We start from the raw sequence: 26,824 nt of genomic DNA on the forward strand, positions 1-26,824 counted from the left end.
CAAGCGATATTGCCTGGTAGGATGGGCATTATCAAGGAATTAACTCATGTACAGGGGTGTTATGTAGCCCAACTGAGTAAGCTCACTAAACAGCAAATCTGCATTTAGCGAGCATTAAAAACTGGCAGATATCTGCTTTTTTTTTCTGTCTGAGCTTCATGGCAGCTTAATATGATGCTGTTAAGCAGCAGACTGGTTTTATACTGGACATTACCTGTACATTAACACCCTATGAGAGAATGTTCATTCTCCAATCAGGATGAATATATGCAGTTTGCACATTCTCTAAGCAAGCAATAATGCCCAACAGGGTGTGCGTTATTGTGTAAATAACACCCACACATCAAAATGCATCTATGGCTATGAAAACTTACTGAAACATTAACTATTAACATTTAGACAGAAATGTAAAGTTTCTTTTGCATAAAATGAACTGTCAGACAGCTTCTACTCAAAGTACTGAAAACCTAATTTTTATCACATTTGACAAAAGCTCTCCTCATATCAATAGTATGTATCAAATGAGCAGTTCACCTAATGCTTTGATAATGCAGTAGGTATACAGTCAAAATAAAGTTTAGGGCAAAAATGCAGCATTAAATGGAATGTTCAGCTTTCTGCTGTTTACTTTGTTTCCATGAAGATGTTTGTGTTACTGTGTTGAGCATACCAGTAGCAGATTCTAGCAAGCATATACAACAGGACAGCAACATAATGTAGAATGATCGTAACATCCGTGCTGCCTAAAGCATGAGACAAGCAAAGAAATGAAATGCAAGAAACACATTTTTCCCTCAACTCTAGATACATTCTACAGAATCTGTAGTTCACATGTTCTAAAAAAACTCATTGAGGTCTAGCCCCAGACTAGTTTGTGTTTCTTACTTCACTGGTGTGGACAGAAAAAAAGCACTACGGTAAACTGTAATGTGGCTAATAGGTAACAGAGAGTTGATGATATTGATAACAGTAGTACATACCAGAGGCATCTTCAGTTGAAAATCTGTAGGGCCTAACTAGGTCTGGCCCACCATCCAGCACTGCATTGTGGGACTCTGTCGAGGTGGTACCACTTATAATTGAGACCAGAAACTCCTCCTTCTCCATAAGAGGTGGTACAGTAGATGGACAAACTCCTGTTACCCTCTATTCCCATGCTAGTGACTCTGCTTTGTGAGTGGCATCATGGATCATATTAGTCACCCTGCAGTGGACCATGTCATAATTACAAACCTGACCACTCAGTGTTGACAGATATGGTCAGGGAAAGGCCGGTCAGTGGAATCGATAGCAAAGACTCATCTGCTATGAAGACGGACAACCACTACTAACTCTTCATTTTCAGCATCCATAAATGTAGGCTTGCAGGAGGATGCGGCAGCACCATCAGATGCAGTAGCCTTTTTCTGTATCTGTTTCTTAGGCATAGCTATTGGTATGGAAAACAGTGGAATTAATAGCTGTGGTTCTACACTGGTCTTAGAAATCCTAGCACTAATATTCTAATAGGCCATCTATTATGCATTAGTCGGAATTGACACTAACATGTGTATCCATAAACCATCTTACATGAATAACAGGCATGTTAGTGCCCTGAACATAATCCACCCATCCTAAAAAACAAGCACAATATAAGTAGAACAAAGGTTGCGGTTAATCATGCATATAGAAGGCACACACCTGTATAATGGTGTATGGGATGGTATTGCTGCTACAACCTACTGCAACAAGCCTGCATGCCAGTACATTTAATAGCGTGTTGCCCAGTACATTTAGAAGCACTGACAAAATGACATAAGTTATAGGCCTTACATTACAGTGCACACAAAAAGTTACCCTTGGGCAAATGAGTAGATTCATATAAATTAAAGCAGATGCTTTATTTAGCAACAGATATTGCGACAATATAGGATTCAAACACCATTCATTGTTTTCTTTCATAGTGAGTACAGATTTGTGCTTCTCATCATGTGTATACAGTGTAGATTCTCCACTCTAGGCATGATGATTATGCTAATTAGGGTAAGTCTCATTATTGCTTCTGAATTGATCAACTTATACAATGAGCAAACCTGATAGACATTGTAAAAATGGTTACATAATGCTGTGTTTATGCTTGAGAACCTGCTGGCAGCTTTGCACACATACACAGGAAGCCAACTATGTGAGAGATGAGAAAATTGTCATCCCATAATTAACTATCTATAAATGGAGTTGCAGAGGGATTGAAGGTCGATATGTTTAATGCCTTAAGGTGCCATTGGAAGAATAATAATATAGTACCAATATTTTATTACTTTGCTATCCATCATGAAAATGAATTGCTAGTCAGTGTACATCACTGAGGGAGGTTTAGGCACATGAGAATTGTTTTGGGCACCAATTTCCTGACATTTTTCCTGGGGCCTCTAAAGATGAGACAATTACAGCTGGAAAAGGCAGAGGTAGTGCTCCTTTTACTACACACAGGTAGTGTGAGGAGGAGTCCAAGATCTTTCATGGACATACTCATTAAGCATTATTGTCAGAGTCTCCTGCAGGAGGGCTATACTGGACTAGAGTATAAGGCTGATGCTTGGAATCGTTGGTCCAAGGCTGTCACCCATGCTACTGGCATCCCACACATGGGGGAATATTCTCATCACCTGCTTAGTGCCTTGAGTTGATGCAAGCCTGATCTCCTTGGTGAATGGGAGGTTGAAGGTGGGGTGCAGTCATCACCTCAGTACTGTAAGTATAACATATATTAAGCAAACAAATAACCTGCCACTGCATGCCACCATCTTATTTTTCATTCTATCCTTTTTGTCTCTTGCCCCTGTAAAGAATGAAAGGAATACAAAGATGCACATGAGCAGAACACAGCACTTAAGAGACTGCCAGGGTAAGTAAACATGCAGGTGTGAAAAATGCCTCTGTTTAAATAGTAACAGTTGTAAGCGCTAAACATAATTCTGTATAGCTTTTCTACACCAGTACTGCATCTATGACTACTGGCATTGATCAAGACTAGTGGTATGACGGTGCAATGTTAGCAGGCCTGCTCCTCTACAGGTGGACAAGTACATCTTCATGTTAACCCTGTGTGCACAGAGGTTGTTTAGATGGCTATAAGTTCAATTGCCCCTTCCCAAAAACTGAGCTGTTGTCATGGCAAAGTATATTTGTCATGCCAGTAATATTTATGTACCACTAAAAGGTCCTTATATGCAATATCCATTAAGTAGTAGTTTGCTAGGAATTTCATAATAGACAGCATAATTGAATGGCCCTTGTCTTTTACCTGCACTAGACATATTTACTGGGTGATCAACATGTTTAATATATATATATAGATATATATATATATATATATATATATATATATATATATATATGTATGTGTATATATATATATATATATATATATATATATAAATATATATATTTCTGCTACCATTTATCGAAATTACACTTACCTGAAATCCAAAAACCCATGACTCCACCAAAAACTTATTTAACCGGGGAACGAACCAACAATACTTTTAACAGGGAAACTAACCACTTGGCCACTAGGGTGAACTTTGCCCTTTTCCCCAGTATAGTGCAATTGCAGAGTTGTTATATTTATTTAGGATGGTGTGGGGGGTGTAGCCCCCCATTTCCATGGGTTAAATTAGCTTTCCTTGTTTTGCCTTGTGTCCTGGTGGCCAAGTGGTTAGTTTCCCTGTTAAAAGTGTCGTCAGTTCATTGCTTCACTTGATTAAGTTTTCGGTGGAGTCATCTTGGGTTTTTGGATTTCGGGTAAGTGTAATTTTGATAAATGGTAGTAGACCCATATATACAAGTATAGTTTTTTATTGTCAATATACTATAATTTTGCTGTAAGATATTAAATCTAGTATTTCCAAATACCTACAAAGCACTGAACAAGAATGTCCTTCTCCGTAAATTAGAATATTGTCTCCTGTAATCCCTTTACACTCTACTTACATCACTCAAAGACTACCAGTCACTGAGAATAAAATTGTTAGATTTGCCTACTTGCTGATGTCCATGTACACCATTACAACCTGCTAAATGACCTACATTGATTATCCATAACTAAAGCTCCACTTATCTTCTATGCACCTTTTGCAGCCCGTGTGGATTGTTAAAACCTAATATAAACCTGCTACTTTAATAAAAATGGATAAGAGCAGTATAACATTCTGCTGTATGCAAATTGTATCATAGCTATATATGAATTTTCTAAAGTTTTGCAGTTATGTAATCCTAACACACTTTCATATTTGAAATGCATAATGAAAGTTTCCTTGCACTATTTATTGCCTTGAGCCATGGTCATGGTTGAAAATGGTGTCTGGACCAGTCCATCTACCCAGTTACCAAATAGTAAGTAAATAAATAAATAAACACTCAAATAGCATCACTGCTCACAATCATAGCTGTGATATCCTGATAAATAGGTCTTGCAGTTGGTGTTTTCTTATGTTACACTGTATGATGAGATGGCTTCCGCCCTCCATCCCATATACTGTAATCAGACAAACAGGTTGATGATGCAGCTGTGTAAGTCCTACTATTATATTACATTGTTATGGTTTACTGTATCAGTAACAACACAGTTAAGAATGCAATACTCATTGTTTTTGTGTTTTTCTCCCCCCAACCTCTTTGTCACTATCATTTCTCTTTCATACATCTACTTATTATTTTTTTATTTCTCGTTATTAGTTTTACTATTATATGCAGCAGAACAGTAATCTGCTCCTCAGCTACTGGCAAGGCCTGTTATCCCCACAGAGGTGTCAACAGTTACAACTCCACAACCACCACCAAAAGCACCCAGCACATCTAGGTCCCCTTCTGCCACAGCTACAGCCACACCTTTTACCTTACCTTTACCACCTGATTCAGGAAGTCCTGCATCAAATGGTGGAACAGGGGTACCTGTCAGTAGCAGTGCAAGTGGAGATGACACTTTTGTCACCCAACAGGAGATGGCAGAGAGTATGAGGCAGATAATAGTCGGGAGGCTGAATCTCTGCATCAGCACCATGGACACTATGCTCCTGCAACTCAATGAGTCATGTCCCTGCCCAACCCTGACTCTACCTTCTGATACAGGACACAATGGTGATGGTTACTTCACCCTGAGAACCATCACCATTGTGCCCTGACTCTACCTTCTGATACAGGACATAATGGTGATGACTCTCAAGGTGAAGTAACCTCCCAGTGGGTCTAAGCTGGCAGAGATTGTATCTTCAAACACCCACTCCTTGCCCTCAATCTTGTGTTCCCCTCTGTTTTCTGTCCATGTACATCCCTTTATGTTATATAATCTTCCCCTCACTATTGTCTTCCCTCTGTTTGTCTGATGTATCCTTCACCATTGTTTAACCCCATTCCCATTGTGTTATGCTGCACACTGTCAGCCATGTGTGTCATGTGTGTTTTTCCTGCTACCCATCTTCCCTGCATTTTCCTTCCTTGACTTCTTTTACCAACTTTTCCTTTCCAAAAAAAGATATCTGTCCCACAAAAAAATGTTCCCACCCATACCTCTCAACTTCAGGTATTTGACTAATGTACACATGATTGGCTCCAATAGTTCATTATTAAAAGTGATTTCAGTCATTAAATAATTACAGCTTTTGTTGTAATTCACCAGGATCAAAACATTGCAATTTGTGTTCCTATTATATCTCCATTCTGATCATTCCTTAGTGGGTCACCTTGTGTTCTAGTCTCTTACTTGCTTCACCTTTCCATTTCTATCCTATACTCCTATTTTCAATCTATAATCTGGTCAAAAAATAAGTAACCACAACAGACACATGCCCACAAAGGGCTTGTTAAGAAAATAAACTTTCTGTGGTCATGCATTGTGCCAAAATAAAACCACAGAGAAAAAAAAAACTTTTGTCACCCTATAGCAAAACTGAACAATATGCACTAACAGTACTGCCATCAGTCATGCAAATGCACTGCGCATTAATAAGCAGCACCCAGCAACTGTAATAAGTTAATGTTAATAGTTTTACTGTAATGGCTTCGATGGCTCATTATAATCATGCAGTTTGTCAGTGCACTGAGTGCAAGGTTCTAATCCCCTAAAGGCAGTATGTTGTTTTACAGTTTGGTTTGCATTCTGCAACTGCATTCCATTCCCCTGCACAGTTTTTTTTCTGATGCCTTTCCTGTGAGTGCTTATGTGATATACCTGGTTAATGCCCTGGCCCAGAGAATATGAGTGAGAAAAGCCATTCGGTTAAAATCCATTCGGGTGTATCTTGCTTTTCCTGTTCCCTTGAAATCTGTTTTACTGGCACTTTCTCTATAAATGCTTCTGCGGCACGCCTGGCTAATGCTGTGGCTCTGGGAATATGAGAATATGAGTGACAAATACATTGGTTGAAATAAATGTGGGTGAATTGCTGCTTCCTTCTTATTATGTGTTCCATTCCCTGAAATGTGTTTTGCTGACACCTTTCCTGCTAACGATTGGCATACCTGGCTAATGCCCTGGCTCAGAGAATATGACTGGCAAAAACATGGGTTTAAATCCACTGAGGTGTATTTCACTTCTCTTGCTATCATTTGATCCTTTATCTTGAAATGGAATAGTGTTATAACCAATATGCAAATTATATCCGGGAGTTTAGTACCTTCTAATCAAATTTATATAAGGATTTGTCTAGCATTGTTGAGCTAAGAAGTTGAGAGAGATGCTCTTACCCTACCTTCATCCTTCTCATTCCCTACTGGGTCACCCTGTGGTCTCCCCCCTCTGCTTTCTTCTTTTTTCATCTCTGCTGTATACCCCTATTTACAGCCTTTAATCTGGTCATAAAATAGATAAGCACAACCCACACATTCTCATAAAGAGCTTATGAAACAGAAATCATCTTTCTGTATTCATACATTACATGAAGGTTGCAGACAACAATATAGATGTAAATGTACCACTAAATAAAAATGGCTAATGCCTTTAGTCTAACTGCATTGATGGCTCAGTATGCTGAAGAAATCATTTCTACAGTGTCAATACATTGAGTGTGGGTTTACATCCCTTTGGTGGTTGTATGTTGCTTTACAATGTTGGTTTTGCAATCTGGAAACGTGTAAGATTTCCAAGATTTGTGTGCTTTTTTACAACTTTTAGCCTAACTGCTTCATTGGCACCCTGTGTTTATGCACTGTGGAGAATTTCACTCAGAAAGGCATGGGCTCAAATCTCTTGAGGTCTATCTTTCTTTTCTTGCTATTACTGTGCCATTGTACTACATTCTGTTATGTGTGTGTGTTTTATGACACCTTTTAATCTAACTGCTGCTGTGGATCCCCCTTGCTAGGGAACTGAGCATATACTGGTATGTGGACTGAACTAAAATATAGACTCCCCTGAGGATACCACATTTTCTTTTTTAAGATATTCATGTTATAGTACAGGTCCGCTATTCACAGTCTGATGTTATTAGAAATAATGAAGGTTGGGCTGCCAAGTTAATTTACTGTATCCCACCTTTCCTTTCTAAATACATTATTTTAGATTTAAGTATTGTAATACCAACTTCTCTATTTTATTTTGATACTCTGTTTTAGTGGGAAACTGTCTTATAGATTCATAGATTGTTAATAGGCTAATGGCCTGGAGGCGCCTTTCCTAAATCTAGCTAAGTTTTCCCAAAGAATAATGATGTCCTGTATCCAAATATGACATTGGGGGCCAGACACTTATAAGCTCTTTGTACTGTTTTGCTTTTCTCTAAGGTTTCTGCTTCTATAACGAAAACTCTACTCCACCTTGGATATGCACTTTTTTCACTTTTATGGAACATTTCTCTGCATATATATTATTGAACGTCACATCAAAACTGTCAGTGTAGTTATTCAGGCTGTATTAAGGGTACACACAAAACACATATTCGACAACTACCAGAGATGCTCTTTCACATACAATGATTATCTCATCTGCTCAAAATTGAAGCTGTCTGTGAGGGGATCTAACATGTTGGCACCACAGGTCTTTTCTGTGACCAGAGCCAAAACATGGCCAAATGGGGCTCTAGGCAGGGTAATGGACCCACCTCCCACAGCCATTCCAGTGTCCCATTACTTGGCTGTCTCTCCCCATTTATCATATGCACTGTTCAAACTTGTCAGTATGCATATTATTTTCTTTTTCAGTGATTACAGAAACTTAGATTTAATTTAAAAAATTTAATTTCAAACTTTTAGAGCACAAACATCGATATCTATTTGCTAACCAAAACAAAAGTCTCACTGAAAAAAGACTTAACGTGAGCAACATTAAGCTTCTCTTTCCTTGAAACTCACATTCATTGAAAATGCATGTGGCTAGTGGCATATGCAGTGTACCTTGATCCCTGGGCTGTTTGCAGACCATGTCCCCTGCGCACATTTTTAGGACCATGCATAAATGCATGTTTTCTTTGATTCATCTTCCTAATTGTTTTAAATTATATTTCTTGTTTAATACAGCAACATCTGTTACAGTGTGTTTTAACTTTGTAATTCTGAACATTTTTCTATTAAGCAGTGAAACAAAAAGTATGAACCAATAATGACAAAAGTGTTGATTTTCAGAACATTTCAACTATAAAAGGCCACTCAGCCTACTGTTATTATAATCCACCAATATCCATACTCACCAATATCCATGCTCAGCAATTACTGCCACTTTATCACCTGTGAACATATCACATGACTGACTGTGATAAAGATGGTCACAATAAAGTATTCCAGTTTGCTTGCTTTACAAAAATGCACATTAGCTCTCAAAGGCAGACTAACTTTGTCAGCTTAGCAGGATCATCTTTATCCACAGAAATCCCCAAGGACAACAATTATAGCTGCACTCACATCTGAGAAGGATGCAAAAAATTGTGTTAAAAATAATAATGACCAAAGTCACATATTTCACATTTGTTTCACACAACCACACAGTGGCCAAATATTCCACCTTAATTCACACACTTGCACATTAGTCCTACAAAGCCAGATTAAAAACTGTGTAAAAATTACCAGATGATAATAACATAAATGTAGTTTCATCCACAGTGAGTCCCCCAACCTGCCCCAATTATAGCCACTTTTTTAACTGTGTACACCCCTCATTTTTATGAAGCAATACATTTCATGTACTTTATTGGTAGCTTTGGATGAACTACACGAAACTGTATAAAGAGCACTAGTATCATACCATAAGATCCAGCCACATGTAGCACAATTTTAAACTGTAGAGTATTTGAGAGCAGAAGAAATATTAATATCATATGCTAATTTAATATGCACAATCACCACAGAAGTAAAAGTCATCCAACTAATTCCACATTAAATGGGAACTATTACTAATGCAAAGTTTGCTGCTGGCAAACAACCTTGCATGTCAGTGCTTCAGCTACAACTACAGTGCCTACTATCCTTGAAGAATAAATTTCCTATGTTGCCACAACATTTCCTGAACTAAAGCAGCTCTACACTAGGGAATGACTAGCAAACGATTACCAGTTCAAAGTTACTAGGCCTGCTGTTCTGGAGACCACTAAGGAGCCTAGCTGAAATTCCCAGTTATTCCAACCCACTTTCTGCTTAAGTGATTTGCTCAAATGTCACACAGTAGGTACATTAAGGTGGAAAGATCAAACTATGCACTATTGACACAGGAAGCAGCACATTAACAAGTTGGAGCTTTACTCCTCTGCACTAACTGCCAGAGTAACTGCTTTGAACTAAATTCAGAAACCCTTTACAATCCTGTCTTGTAGAGAAGACTGTATTACATTAATATACAATGACTGCATAATGCATGCAGAAGATTTGATGGCTCTGATCATCAGTCCAAATAATGCAAACTATATGACCTGAAAAATATCAACCCGTTTGCAGTTGCTGGAGGCTGTAAAGACAGTATTTCAAAATATATTACTAAAATGCAACATGCGTAGACTATATTACACAATCCAGGTCTATTAAAGAACTAATTTATTCTTTAGTGCAAGGAATAAAGCGAAATGATTAAAGACAATATAAATGCTGCAATAACTTTTGTTTAATAACCCTTAAGTCATACTAAAATCAGAAGTGTTGCTGCATACTGTTTTGGGGGAGAGGGGCTTACATGTTTGCAGGACACCTACACCTCATTTCTGACCTCCCCATGTCTTCTCTGTCTTCAGAAATTCAGTACTGGTCTGACCAACATGAATAGCTAATAATTCTGTATCATTGCAGCATACACTTTCAGAGTCAACAGAGACAGATTATGGACAAATGGGGCCCTATGCAGGATAATGAAATCAGATCCCCACCAGCCATACCAATATCCACTACTTGGCTACTTGGCTATCTCTCCCCAGTAGAGCCCCAAACACTAAGCCCCTAAGGCAAGCAAACACACTTTCCAGGACTCTCATCCTAGGGGACTCTATTGTAGGGTATACTAATATCCTTCTAACCAGACTGAACAAGGAGAGGATAACAGTTAGTTGGTCATCTGCAGGCAGGATCTACCAAATCATGCTGCACTCAAGTCACTACACCACAGGTACCAGAATGATTCCATCATATTCCATGTATGTGTAAGTGACCTGAGATGTGCCTCCCTAGGCTATAGGAAGAGAGACCTTATGGAGCTTTCAGAGTGTATCACAGACTGTTATGAGCCTAGCATTGAGCATCATATTACCATCACTGAGGATGCTGCCATAATATGAGCAAACGATGATTGGTGTCAATAACTGGCTGCCTTTCTGGTGTCGTTCTAAGGGGATCCAATATTTGTCACTTGGGAGGACATGGTTAACAGACAACATTGCTTTGCCAGGGATGGTCTGCACCTCTCCCCTCTAGACCTTTGAATACTAGCTAAAACTTTATCTACCCCCATAGTGCTTTTTTAGGCAATGCCAAATTGACAAACCTACCAACATAGCAAAATCAACTCAAATGAACTTGAAGGTGTTACTGCTCAATGCCAGGAACCAAAATAAAAACCTTCATTTCATTCCCTCCAAGCCCTCTTCATACTGTAGATTATAGACATCTGTTCGGTTACAGAGACATGGTTTAAAGTGGCAGAGAGTACCCCAGCAAGCTTTTAGTGCCTTCCCCACTTTTAGACCAGTAGCTGCACAAACAAGGGCTAAAGGTGAAGTTGCCTCAATATACATCGATAACAGACATACTGTACTTCTAGGGTGGTCAGACAAGAAGTAGTACTGGAGTTCCTCCACATGCATATCACCATAAACAAAATCTCATAGTATATCCTAGCTATCTATAGGTCACCCTCCATGTCCCAAGAAGCTCACAATGCATACTTGGGCCTACTGGAGCACTTACCATCCAACCTAACACCCTACTCATGGCAAGCTTTAATTAACATTCTATAGGCTGTGAATCCTACATGATCTAAAATCTAGAGGCACAAGGATTCCTGGACTATGTAAGTATATACACCCTTGACTAAATAGCAAATACACCTACTAGAAGGCCCAGCATATCATACCTTGTGCTCACAAATATGAGAGAATACTGCCCCACCCAAAGTCTTGTCCTCCCTGGTAAAGTCTGATCAAAAAGCCGGCTCCTTTGAAATCCAAAGCAACTCAGTAATCCCTTTTCAGTGCAAATTACCTTTTATTCGGTGATGATTTGTCAAAATTCAATGTCCATCCAAACCTTTAGAACACAGCAGCCTATGCTGAATTGCTATCAGAAATTCTGTACAGCCACATCAATGACTGATGAAAGGCTACTGTACCTACCAGAAGTAAGGGCAGGGCTAGCCCCAGAAACAAATCACTCTGGTGGCATCCCAAATTAAACAGGATATGCAACAAAAGGCAAAGGTTTATGGCAAAAATCAGGAAAGTAGTTCCCATAAAGATAAAAACTCTATCATCAAATTTAATAGGTGACTAATAGGGCTAATTAGGTCAAGTAAAGCTAATTTTGAGGTTAAGATAGCATCCCAGGTGAAAGATAACCATAAGGCCTTCTTCAGCTATGTCAGAAACCTCAAAGGCAGCACACAGCAATGCGCTGAACTGGTGGTTAATGTTGACACATTCAGCAAGTCTTGTGATATAACAAATCTGTTAGAGGACAAATTCAGTTCGAACTTTACTCCCCTCTCACCCCAAATCATCCCGCCAAAAATATCCTCAGACATAACCCACCAACAATAACTAGGAATAATGTACTGGCTGCACTTGCTAAAGCCAAGAACATGGCCTCAGTAGGCCCCAGTAACCTCCTAGGATGCCTCCTGAACAGTCTAAAATACAACTTATCAAGACCCATCACATTATTTTGTAAAGTCAACAAATAGAATCCAATTGCTCTAAACAGTCCAGCCAACACAAATACAAAGGAGCAATTGAAAAAGAAAGCGTGAATCCTTGGTAATACGTAATACACATGTGTTCGAAGGAATAGGAGTCTCAGTGGAATAAAGTGTATTACGTATTACCAAGGATTCGAACATTATTTTTTAACTATATTCTTAAAACAGGCTTTGTGCCGTGTGAATGGAGGACTGCAACATTCATCCCCCCTTCATAAGGGAGGACATTCAACAGATCCTGGAAACTACAGACCCATTAGTCTGACTAGTCTTTTCTGCAAAGCCATGAAATGAACTATCATGGGAATTATCAACAAGGAAATTGGAGGCCTCCAGACACTAGAGCCACCCGTTTGGCTTTGTCATAGGAAGGTCATGCTTACTGAATCTGGTGGACTTCTTTGAAAAGGTCACTAAGGCAATGGATGAGGGGGAAACTGCGCATACTGGCTACCTATATCTGGCTAAAGCATTTGATACAATACCCTATTTGGGCATTGTCAACAAACTTACAGGACTAAGTATAAACCCCTTTATAACATACAGGATAGCTAGCTGACTGACTAATAGGACCTTGGAGGTTAGAATCCATGAGGCCACCTCCACAAAGTGACCAGTCACCAGTGGAATTCCCCAGGGCTCTGTGCTAGGCACACTCCTCTTTGGCATCTACTTCTTGGATGTCAAAACCAATGTCAAAGACCTCTTGCTAACCAAGTTTGCAGATGACTGCAAACTGGGAGAAGTCATAGAATCCCCCCCCCCCCCAAGATGAGAGCACACTTAAGGAAGGTGTGACAAAGAGAAGCAATTGCTGTCAAAGCCATGGCTTAAAACTTAATACCAGGAAATGCATTATAATGCCCTTTGGGAAGTCTGCCACCCCGGGTAACTACGTCATCAATAAAACACCTCTAAAACTTGATTAATTAGTCAGGGATCTCAGAACACATGTTGATAGTAACCTAGCTGTCAAGGTAGTAAGAAAATTCTTCTATGTTGTTCAACTTATAAGCAAGGGCATAGCAGATACCTTTCAACAATGAGATCCCTTTGATGCTTTGTAAGCTCTCTGTGAACCATGTTTTTTGCTGTAGCAGGCAGTAAATGTCAGGAAAATCTAGGAAAATACTAGGGCAGCTGAACTTTATTTGGGGTTAATCAGAGTCTCTTTAATTGATGGCAGGTGTGTACCAAAGAAGACTGAATACTGTAATTAAATCAAAAGGTGCTTCAACAAAGTATTAGTTTAATGGTGCACACTTATGCAACCATCTTATTGTACATTTTTTATTTTTTATATTTTTCCCCTAACAAATGTGTTTGTTTTTCAGTTGAATTGTACAGGTTCTAGATCACATTAAAGGTGGGAAAAGTTTTGAAATGATTTATTGTGATCTCATTTTTGTATATCACAATTAAATGGCTGAGTATGTGCATGAATGCCATCTGGAGAGGAGGGGGGGTTGTGTGTGTGTGGAGGGGTGGCTGTCATACTTTCACACATCCCTAGACTAATGAGCAAAGCCAGGAAAATTGAACTGGGGGAACTACTAGCCTTGAGGAAGGAAGACTACATATTTGAGTTGGGAGGAACAGTAAACATCAGGGATAACCCTACAGACGTAGGTCAGGGGGAAACACTAGACACCAGGGATAACCCCCACAGATGTGGTACAGGAGGAAACACTAGATATAGAAGATAACCTCACATCTGCGGGTCTGAAGAAACACTAGAGACACCAGGGATAACACAACAGGTATGGGTGGGGACACTAGATACCAGGAATAACCTCTTGTGACATAATGGTACTTACTCATATTGAGGATGGGGATAATAAATGGAAGGAATAGCCTCTCATGTTTTAATGGCACTGACTCTGCATAGCATGCTTTGAAGGAACTTAATTAAAAATATTAAAAGTGGTGCAAGGAACCACTAGACACCACGGATACTATTAATTAGTGTGCCTGAAGGGCCCTAAAAAGGTTTCCAATTCTGCTGCTTTCCACTGAGGATATTAGTCCTCTTTGCCAGGGACAAGTAATTGCAAAGGGGGTAAAGGGATTTGAACCCCACACCCTACGTACAGTAAGCCTCGGCATTAACTGATAAGTTAGTGAAATGTGGGTTTTTTAATTATATATTGAGGACCTTATGCATTATTCCATTCATACAACAATTAGTGACATATAAAGGGCAGGGACAAAGAACAGCAGGCAGACCTCTCAACCTTGTAGTGCAAGACAGAACAAAATCAGAGATGAATATTAATTATCCCTCCTACAAATATAGAAAGTTGTCAGTCTAACAGTGTTTACGTTACCACTGTTACTGGAAGATATGAAGAGTGAAAATCTAATGTCTAGCATTAATTATCAACCCATATCAAGCCTTTGTTGCTCCTTTCCTTTTCACTTGTATACCGAACAACTTTGGAATAGAAGCGATAAGAGAGTTTGCAACCCATTTTGAAGTTGATATGGATGTAAACTTAGTTGCAACTTGCTAGAACTAATCCTGTAAAATAATGTGTTTTTATATGAAGATAGCTATTATTACCCCTGTGCAAATAGCTAGGCGAATTTAGTCTTAGCCGAATGGGAAAGACGATGGGAAATGGACACTAATAACTATTGGAAGAGTTAGATCATCTTTTACAATAGATTTGTAGATGATATACTATTCTTATGGAATGGAGGAAAGCAGCAGTTGAATGGTTTTGTTAATTATTTAACAAACACAACTATCTTTTTAAGATATGAAGTGAAAACATCAGAAAGTGACATAGAATTCCTGGACGTCAAAATTCTAATGAACAAAAATAGCAACAAAGGGATTGGTGCTACCTTGTATATAAAACCAGTGTGGAGGAAGCACATGCTACACTATACGAGTATGCACCCAAGACACAGTTTTCAGAATATTGTTGAAAATCAAGTGACTAGAGTGTCTAAACTCTGTACTGATGATGAAGTATTTCTAAAAGAACAAGATATCCTGTTACAAAATTTTGCATCCAGAGGTTATGATAGAAGGAAACTAGAAATGAGTAAAGATCAAGCAATGGCTGTTCGTCATAACAAGGGACAGCCATACTACTCAAAGAAATCATTTAATAGTGTAAATAAAGAAATAGTAATGACCTCAGGTGCATGATGACCTACAGCACTGACAATTCTGAGGTGTGTGAAACCATAAAAAAGTTTTGGCCCACCCTCACTGCTGATAGCAAAATCAGGAAAATAGTAGGAGATAAACCTAGTTTTTGTTTCAAAAACAAGAAGAACTTGAAGGACTTGCTATGTAACAGCAACAGCAAATCTAGTAAACAAAAGACAGATGGAAAAAAGCTAATGGGTACTCGAAAGTGTGGCTTTTGCAAAGCATGCAGCTTCATTAATTGTACAAATAATTTCACACATCCTGTAATGAACAAATGCTTTAAATTCTATGGGCTTGCAAATTGCAGTACCAAGAATGTTATTTACATTGCTACCTGCAACTCATGCTGTGCCTACTATGTAAGAAAAACGAATAGAAAATTTAAAGAATGGATACTTCGTCATCAATTAGATATCAAAAATAAAATAGAAACGAATGCTCTTTCTGTTCATGTGCAAGAGAACTCAGGACATCTGTTCTCTTTTATGGTAATCTCATGTATACACCCCAACTTACGTGGAGGAGATTTGCTTAATAAAACCAAAAAGTAAGAAATGAAGTGGATCATGAATTTTAGAGCCAATCAGCTGCCAGGACTTAATCAAGTAGTTCCTATTAAACCTATGCTAAAAGACAGAAACTTGAATAGGAAGTGACATCATGACCCAGTGAGTGTGTTTACTAAACATCGTTTTTATTGGCTGGAAGTTCGTAGATTTTATTTAAATAGTATTGTATCAGGTCAGTGTAACAGGATCTGTTGTTTTTTTAACTGAAAGCCCTTATCCCATCTGACCTGCAGTTAATCACCAGTTCATGTTTTTATGTGTTTTATTAAAGACTCGGGCTTTTAAAGATTTCTCTTGCTTTGGTGGAAGCCTATTTTGTTTGTATATTGCAAGTAGTGGGGTTCTTTCTGAACCTCCATGAAAGTTTTAAATTACTAGTCCTTTTATTACACAAATGTTCACATTGACATTACCTTTGGTGAATCACTTGTACAGTTATAAAAACTTTCCTTCTTTTTTCTTTTAAAAAACTCATCAGTACTCAGAAATTACACCATATGTCCGTTCTTTATGCATGCATCAGTTATCCACCTGTGATGAACTGTAATCATATGCATGCCGTTAATTCTCTTACCATATCTTACTCTCAAAATCAAATTTCTGCCTTCTGGGTCAGCTGATGGTTTCCATCTCTCCAGCCATGCTATTTTTTTTATCTTTTTTCTCTGCCCTTACCAATGCTTCTGTCTTGGAGATGGATTCTGGCCATGTCAGCAAAACTTCTTCAACCCTGTGTACCTGACACATCAGAATACCCTTGTATTACTACCAAATAATTCACGAAGGCATAGCTGTTTGAATGCTTCTATTAAGCTGCTGGTCTAACAAACATTACTGTGATGTGCCAGGCACATACCTTCACACACGCACATACACACATATGCTTGAGCACACACAAGACATGTAAACATGTACATGACCACTAACATTGTATTCACTTCAGCAGTCACTAAATTAGTTATATCTAAAAAAGGGTTCCTATCAGAACAACAAAAAATCAAAATCATGAATGCTCGGATGAGCGAAAACGCAGGTAATTAAAATCGATATTGTGAGATCGCGGTACAGTGAAGATTGGAAAATTTGCCCTTTCCTCACTGTAGTGCGATCTCGGAGCTGTAATATATTTTTAGGGGGGGGGTGCAGCCCCCCACAATAGCAATTTCGATTACCTGCATTTTCGCTCATCCGAGCGTTTGAGATTTTGATTTTCATCTATGTAATATAGACCCTCTAAAAAAAAGCATAACTGTTAAGGTAATGAGTGACCCAAAACATAACTTCTCGGTCTAGCTGGTAATTTTGCAAGACAGCAATTGGTTTTAGTTACTTCTGTGTATACTTTTAGAAAGGCATGTGTTATACTGGGTTATAACAGATTACGTATTTTCAGCTAATGGACAGCTTAAGTTTCTATGATACTAATAACCTGGCAAGTAACCACTGCAAAAGTACAGTATGAATATTTAATCAGATTTTTAATTTTAAAGATATGTTACATTTCACACAATACTGGCACTATAATCCTAAAAATGTATCTTTTAAATGTTACAGAGTTTTCAAAAAAAGGTCAGGCATTTATCAAAAACACAGATGTTGCAATCTAAGATATGCAAGTCATGCCTCAATTGCTAAAACACTATGAACTTTTCTTTGCAGATTATTGCTCAGCTGTGTCCGAGGCCTTGCTACTGCCCATGGTCACCTCTGCGCTGCCCAGCCCATGTGCCTCGAGTGATTGATGGATGTGGTTGCTGCATGATTTGTGCCAAACGGCTAGGGGAGCTATGCAACCACATGTACGTGTGTGACCAGACTGAAGGCCTCACATGTGACTTCAGCACTCCCTATCCATGGAGGCCAGGATGGGGAGTTTGCAACTGTGAGCATGAAAGATGAAATTTTAAAAGATAAGATTTTGAATTATTTATGATATAAATGCACTGATACATCAGAAATTTGCTAGAATCTTAACAAAGTTCAGGTAAAAGGTTCTTGTTAATGCCTCGAGCACAAAACTGAGGGAGCCATTTGAACAGCACAACAGCACACAGATAAACGCATTCAGTGACATTAACATAGATGTGCAAACACAGACACACACTATATAAACATATGTATATTAATATATATATATATATATATATATATATATATATATATATATATATATATATATATAGATATATATATATATATATATATATATATATATATATATATATATTGGTCCACAAAATATTGTTGACTCTATTGTTGCTCGACATCTGTTGTGTTCACTGCACAGATGGTCGACATCTGTTGTGTTCACTGCACAGATGGTCAAGAAGTGTGGGAGACTGCACAATCTTCAAAGTAGGGTAATATGCCCTTTCCCTGACATTGTGTGATGTCGGAGTTAATATCTAGAACAACAGAGCATTTATGCAAGTAGATGCATCTGTGCACTGAAAGTCATACCCAAAAGTATAAGACACAAGCCATAGCACAGTTGCACACCAGCACTACATGACATGACATGATATTGTTACATGATCTTGTTACAACTGAAAATGTGAAATCACAGACTGGTATAGCTGAGGAATAAAACAATGCATGTATTTCCTGGATTAGATGTGTCAGCACATTCCTAGGACGGATAGAATAAAGTGCTGCAGAAGACTATATAACCACAGGTATTTACAATTGCAGGGCTACCTGCCATATGCATAAAACAGAAGGAAGGGATGTGAAAGAAACCAAAAGAAAGGTAAGGCTGTATGAGGCATAGCATATACAAGGACAATACAGGAATGTGAAGTAAAAGGAGGAGGTAGGGCAACATAATCTTGTGAAGTCCCATTTCTTGCATCATAGAGGGCAAGAGACAGAGACAGAGATTAGAAGAGATGGAATGATGAAAGTTAAAGCAGTGCAGGAAATGGGGTAAGAGATTTGCATACACTACAATTGGAAGACATGGTATGTATGGAGAAAAACACAGGGTAAAGAAATGGTGGTTGGACAGGTTGAACAATGCACAGGGTATAAGGTGTGACTCAAGAGAAAGGGGGTGTACATAGCTGAGGGCAGAGCAGGGTATAAGCATCAGTGCATTGTCTACCACACCATTCAGAGTGACATTACAGTAATCCGTTATCATTTTATGGATCAGTATGACTAGTGCTCTGAGTCACAATCTGGTGGTCTGATGGTGGAGAACAGCTGGGTGAGTAAATATGCACTACTCTACGAGAGTGTGCACCTGTGCCATACCTGCCTACTGCTCTCTCCACCACAGCTGCTGGGTCATCTCAGGCAATGGTGCCAGGCTACCTGCTGGTAAAGGACCAAGACCCTCTGGTGAAGCACTCCCAGTCTCATTACCCTCCTGATCCACAACAACAGCCTCAGTAAAGGGCAGAATGCAGTGTTGGAGCCTGCTGAACAAATCTATCAGTCAGACCTGCATTGAGTAGACACAGTAGTAAGTTTGCTATAGATGAACTATCCTGAAATTAGACTGAATACATATAGGGCATAGTCTCACTCTCCGTCCTAGAGCATAGTCTCACTCTCCTTCCCAGAGCATAGTCTCACTCTCCTTCCTAGAGCATAGCCTCACTCTCCTTCCTAGAGCATAGTCTCACTCTCCTTCCTAGAGCATAGTCTCACTCTCCTTCCCAGAGCATAGTCTCACTCTCCTTCCTAGAGCAGAGTCTCACTCTCCTTCCTAGAGCATAGTCTCACTCTCCGTCCTAGAGCATAGTCTCACTCTGTTTCCTAGAGCATAGTCTCACTCTCCTTCCTAGAGCATAGTCTCACTCTCCTTCCTAGATCATAGTCTCACTCTCCTTCCTAGAGCATAGTCTCACTCTCTTTCCTAGAGCATAGTCTCACTCTGTTTCCTAGAGCATAGTCTCACTCTCCTTCCTAGAGCATAGTCTCACTCTACTTCCTAGAGCATAGTCTCACTCTGTTTCCTAGAGCATAGTCTCACTCTCCTTCCCAGAGCATAGTCTCACTCTCCTTACTAGAGCATAGTCTCACTCTCCTTCCTAGAGCATAGTCTCACTCTCCTTCCTAGAGCATAGTCTCACTCTGTTTCCTAGAGCATAGTCTCACTCTCCTTCCCAGAGCATAGTCTCACTCTCCTTCCTAGAGCATAGTCTCACTCTCTTTCCTAGAGCATAGTCTCACTCTCCTTCCTAGAGCATAGTCTCACTCTCCTTCCTAGAGCATAGTCTCACTCTTTTTCCTAGAGCATAGTCTTGCTCTCCTTCATGCACCATTCTCACACTTCCTGACAGGCACTAGCAGAAGCTGTCATTCTTCCTAATCTTCTCATTTTGGCTTAGTCAAGATTTCTTGTAATAACAGGTTGAGAGGTATGGTGGTGGCACAATGTAGACATTTATAGGCATTCGTGATCACTGGCCTAAGGCCTAATTTGCCTGTGTCACATAAGCAGGTATGAAATTAAATTGTTTTAGAGGTGTACCACCATTTGGTATGATAAGTCAAGCACATCTGGAAAGCTATACTGAATGTTTGGATACCAATATTAGGAGGAAAAATATTAGACTGTTTCCATACACAGTTCTGAGGAGGTGCACAGTGCTCTGAATGCCTGTATTAAGCTGTTTTATTTGCCTTCCTAAAGATGTGCACCCATGCACATGAATCTTAATTACAAAAATCTAGCAATAGGGCTAAGCCTACCTGGGTGTGTGTATTGAATGCAGATTGTACTGACAACAAGGTAACTTATGATATCAGGGCAACCTGTCCCTTTACATTCCTGTCACTAGGTATGGTGAAAATATTGCTTGTCTAGTCAATGCGCTGACCTTTGTTGGTGAGTACAAAGGCCCTATACCTGCACACATGTATTCTTTACCATTGCACTAGGCCAGGGATATGTTACCACTTACCAAGGCATTACTTAATGGTGGAAGTAGGGATAATTCTCTTACTTAGCACATGTCTGTAGGTCCTAACAAAGTAGATGAGCCCTGTGGGGTGTGTTTGTGCCAATGTGTGGAATGTACACCTACTATATATTTTTCACACATCTATCCCTACATGTATCATATGGCATATCCCCATAGTTATTCCAGTAAATTTATCCCTACATGTATCATATGGCATATCCCCATAGTTATTCCAGTAAATTTAGCATAGTATAACTATGTTAACCCTTTGCCTGTATCTGTCATGTTATCCGTCTCAGTAAGGTATAGTCTATAACTCTGTGATATGTGTTCTCAGGAGTCTGTATCTCTACAGGATGAGGTGAAAAGCAGAAGTTGGACAATTTCAGCTCTGATGAAGACTATGTCTAATAGCTATCACTCAGGACACACAAATGGCACCTGATGTAATGCAGGGTTGCTCACCAACCCTTGTAAGATCTGATTCAGCAGACATTGGTCCATAAATGCCATCGAGGTGACAACTGAACATTACAGCAGTCTCTTAAACATGTTACCAGTATGATACACCATGCCATGCCAGCCCAATGAAAAGGCACATTCCACAGAAGCTGAGTGGTCACTCTGAGGGCCTCCCAGGAGCAGCAGACTGACAGGACTAGAGGAATTTTTTGTGTCCATATAGGAGGGGCAATGATTCTGGAATTATCCCTGAAAGATTAGGCACTGACTTGAGAATACCCACCCTCATGCATCTCAGTGGATTTTTCATCAGGTTACTGCCATATTCAGCAGATCTCTGCATGCCATCAATGTACAGCAAGACTGTAGATTAACCACAGCATATGTTGCCTATATTTTGTTATAGAAACAGCGGGCTATATCTCTAAATCAGGATGGCAGTAGAGATAGGTTACAATTGTACTGCACATCTTGTAAGTGCACCATTTGCATGCATACCACAGGGACACATTTTTATAATAAAGACTCATACTCACTCATGCATTCACTAGAAGCTATATGAGATTATGTCAAATGAAGAGAAAGGCGGGCTAGAAATTATAGTAAGTGAAATCTAACTATCTGGATTTACACGTGCCTGCAGTAATTTTCACAATGAGCTCTTTTAAATCAATGTCATGCTCTTGACCTGCACCACTAATAGAACAGAGACGTGTATACGTGGAACATTGCAATATGCATCACAGAGGGCTCGCAGCAAAACTCTGAGCACTTCTTTTAATTCATTACATTTATTGCAGGTCCGAAAGCTGTTAATTTGCAGTCATAAGTGTATAAAAATGGCCCACATTATCTATGCCTCAAGCAGTGCACTCAGCTCAATTGTCTTTAATAACTAACTAGGGTACTAATGAAGAAAGGCATTTTCCCTGTACGTGAATCTGTGACCGTAGTCCTCTTTACACTGGCTGCATCAGAAGAGCAGCAGAGTGATACAAACTGAAACGGACACAGTGCCGCACTCTGTTTATACAAAGAACCAGTATGCAAGCCAATCCATCTGGTTGTGTAGCAGGTACCCCAATGCAAACCTGATGAAACATTATTCATACAAATGCAGCTGCATAATACTTATAAAAAAAATTATTAATACTGAGGGTTCCTGTTTGGCATAGTGCTTGTAAGAAGCTGCCCACATATACATCAACCACTCATCTATAAGTTGTAGGAAAGTCCAGTGAAACTTAAATAGCACAAAATATCGTAACTTTCAGAAATTCTGTTTTCTTTTAATAAAGTTGGATAATAAAAAAATGGCAGCTTATTTAAAACATTTAAAAAGTAATGTGTAAAACTTCAAGCTAATGAGCAGACCCCTTAATGCAGTAACAAACTAATCAGGCAATTGAAATAATCCACCTTCCCCGGGGCAGTTGCCTGCCCACACAAGTTTCATTCCCTCACAGAATAGTGTAAGGCAGCACCTGAATGGCTAATAAAACACAAGGGGAAGTTGAAGTGAATATTACAGACTCAATTTCCACTACAAGCAACTGCTTATGAGAGAAATGACTGACTAATGGCAAGTTATTAGTGAAGACGCCCTCATCGCAAAATATAAAAGGGTTAGTAAGCAACCAGCTACCAGAAAGCTCCTCCTAGCAAATTTCAGTAAAACAAAGTGGCAAGGAACAAATCTATATGGAAGGAACTCAGTGAGTGTGCTATCTTAGATGTCTGTGGGACTACTGGTAAATGGGGAATGGGAATCTAGTACTGCCTGAGCCCATGTCTGCTTCCAAAGAGGTGATGCTGAGGGAACCCAGTCTCCTGCCAGGGGCTATTTAGCCTTCAGCATCACCTAGCCCACTGACAAATCTTCAGAAAAAAATATATACACAGGAATTAAGAGCCCCAATGGCCCTACCTGTAGAAGTAGGACTCCCCAAATTTGGAAACATTGCAATATATCAGGATAGATCAACCTGAAATCAGTGGTGTACTGTCATATAATGATAAAATGGGATCATAATGAATTAGTTTCTAAGCTAGAGGAAATAGTTGTAATTCCAAATCATTTCTACACCATCTTATGTAATCATGTCACCCTTCAGTGCAAAGTGCAGCTTATGTTCCTCTTTCTAGGAAGACATGAATTTTAAAATAATGGAGTGGCCACTCTAGTGTTGTAGAGGGATAAAGCCCTGACTACAGTCAAGTGACCTGGCTTTGATTAGTGGCTTGGGTGACTAGTGGATCATCAGGGAGGGATGGGCATGTCCATCTTCAGAAGATGGTGTCATGAGTGTCTCCTACGATGATCCCTGGTGGAGGCTAGAGGCAATGTGGGGTAGGATATGTGTTCTAAAGAAGAAGTTGGGTGGGTGGACATGACCAAACTGCTGCAGAGGTGAGGAGATAGGCCACAATTTATCCACTGCAAACCTGCCCCATAAATGTAACCAGAGACATTGTGAGGGGGGGTGGTAAGGCATAAAAGAAAAAAATCCTGACAGATTCAGATGTCTGAGACCCCATGATGCCCTCAAGATCCACAACAGTCCCCATCAGATTATGGAGTAAGTCAGAGTGGAAATAGCTGGTAAACCTGGCATGGATCTGGGTAGCAATGCTTGAAAATGATGTGGGAGGAGAAAAAAAATTATGGAATGAGGACATATGCTTACTAGATTTCTGGTAGAGTGCTGAGAAGATAGACTGCAGTGCACTGCATGCTCTTTCAGTCTGGATAAATGTAGTGATTATTTGCTTAAATATCAATAATTTATTTGTTAAAAATTTTAAAAAATAAACTAAATAATTCCTTCACTCTTCTCTGCAAGTAACTCATTTTGCTGACTTTTGTTAACAACTTGTTGTTAACCTGGAAGAGAATAATTTAGGAGGTCCAGCTCCTAGAGCTTTAGGACAAGCTAATTGATTGTTTTCATATTCCTTAATCTAAGTTCATTCACCTGGATGATGGTGAATAAATGTGGGTACTGCAGAAATTAGTAATGTTTAAAATCCAACAAGACTTGGGGCACATGGCAGTGAGGTGGAGTTTTACTCACATTAGGTGAGGAGCTAAAAGATGAAGCCATCAAAGACAGGCACTGGTGCTAATTTTCACAAAAGAAAGAGGTCATAGGCAATAAAATATCTGATAATGATCTTAAAAGTGTTTTTATATGTTCATTACAAAGGTGACAATCACATAAAAAGTCATTTTCAAAATCTGATATTAGAGATTAAGAAATTATATAAGGAATGATTTTAGGACTCTGAGAGGTACTCCTAAAGGCTACACTTTAACATTACTAGAAGTAAAAGAAATTGCTATATATTATGTCATAAAAAACATGTAACTACCTAATAAGGAAAAAAAGGAAAACACCAATACTCACTATTCTACTCTGCTTCATTTCTGCACATGAATTTACCCTTCACTAGACTGTACCTTTCTCTGCCTTCCCTTCATAGAATAGTTCCTTTTCATGTTAAGGTCCTTTGTTCATAACTCCTCTTTTCTAAAGAGTCGGTGGCATATAAATTTAGGTCCCACTGCCAAATGTTGTTGTTCTTTCGGCTTTTCCCAGTTAGGAGTCGCCACAGCGGAACTCCGGCCCGCTAATGATTGGCAGTAGATTTTTACGGTGCCAGCTCGACGCCCAACCTTCAACTAAGGCACACCAATTCACGCATGTCTTTCGAATGCCACTCGACCATGGGGAGGACATGCAGACTCCACACAGAAGGCGCTCCAGCCGAGAATCGAAAGGGAGAACCTCTTGCTATGAGGCAACAACACTACCTACTGCCAAATATGATGTAGATATTTCAATTACTTTTATGTAATTTTTTGCAATTCTTCAGCATTCTCCCCAATCACTGTTTATACTGCAGAAGCTAATTTAACTCAGTTGTAGAATCTAATCTGACGCAATCATACCTCACATGTATGTTCATATCGTAGTCTAATATTTGCATAACAAAATAATACTTGCATGTAATCTTAGTCTCATTAACTATATTTATGCAATTCATGGGATTTTCTGTAAATCTATTCATGATAATTCATGCACATTTCTGAGCCTTTGACTTGGGTCATGTTTGTAAAGGGTTTTATCTTGTTATCAAGTTAAGAAATATAAATAAAATAAACTTAAAGTCTTCAACTAGATAAAAACACAGTCAGAATAACCAGCTTTGTTAATTTCCAATATCCACAATAAGAAAGTTTCATTCCCTAGCTATGACTCATCATCTAAATAACATTTTCACGCAATGTGTAGCAAAGCTCTTTATATACGGTTTCACATCGCTGTACCAATATCTCTTCCTATATCTCAACATACATGTATATACCACTGAGCTTCAGTATAAAAGCAAACTAAAGAGCAGTTACCATGAACATATCAGATAAAAATGTAAAATGATATAGCAAGTACCTATATACTTTTCTAAAATGTCCGCGTTTTTGTTAGATCAGATTTTTTTATCTAGGTGTGCACATACCCACTGTCATTGGTGAAAGAAGAGTAACATATTAGGTTTGTTAGAAGACTGTGTTTAAATGCTGTAGCATTGGACAGTAATGCTGCTATAAATCATGGAAATGGAAGAATACATAAAAAGACTAAAATAACCTTTCTATCTACTTGCTTTCTATCTACTTGCCAGACAGCAATACAATCAGAGAGATTATGACAAGTCATTGAAATATTTTTATTGTGCTGCCAAAATAAAAAAAGATTAGATGAATCTAAAATGATACATAAAAAAGGTATAAATCTTAAAATAATGCTCAGTCTGAATTCCATTTCTGGTGAGTGTCCATTATCCCAAAAGAATCTTTCTGAGGCTATGATTGCTGGCAATTTATTTACTTAGCTGTTTTATTTTATATAGGTCTATCCCACTGACCTAAAGGCTACTTAACAGGAGAAACAAGCTCTACAGTACAACCTAGGGAAATTTGTTGAGAACTCAAGTTTGTTTGTCTTGGGGATGTCAGACAAATTTCTGAATTACTATGTTTGAAGAAAATTACAAGGAGGACAGACAGACTCCTTCCAGATACCATATGAATAACACAACTAAATCTAAGGCCATGCCACTAAGAGACAAGATCACTAACCCCTGTGTTGACCAAAATATAGATACACTGAATAATTAGTCCTTTTAGGTTTGATCTTGAAAGAAAAGCACATAACTGGCATCGTTTATAAAAAAAATTAATGCGGGCAGATATTTTTGTATGTCTGCATTGTGAAAAGCAATATTTAGCTGTTGGCTACTTATTTGGCAGTATTCTTAAACTAACTTGTTCTGTTCTTGTTGTTTTATTTGGCAA

General features: G+C 38.9%; 1 protein-coding gene across 2 annotated transcripts in view; it reads left to right on the plus strand.

Annotated features, from left to right (window-relative positions):
* The window catches only part of CCN5 (cellular communication network factor 5), a 213,662-nt gene that overhangs the window by 35,186 nt on the left and 151,652 nt on the right, over positions 1–26,824 (plus strand). For both annotated transcript variants that reach the window (XM_044090008.1, XM_044090007.1), the window contains exon 2: positions 17,753–17,975. In XM_044090008.1, coding sequence (XP_043945943.1) covers positions 17,753–17,975 — 223 coding nt within the window. The remainder of the gene's footprint in view (positions 1–17,752; positions 17,976–26,824) is intronic.

The sequence above is a fragment of the Protopterus annectens genome, chromosome 12.part0 (genome assembly GCF_019279795.1).
Source record: "Protopterus annectens isolate FY-2018-M chromosome 12.part0, PAN1.0, whole genome shotgun sequence".
NCBI lineage: Eukaryota > Metazoa > Chordata > Ceratodontiformes > Protopteridae > Protopterus > Protopterus annectens.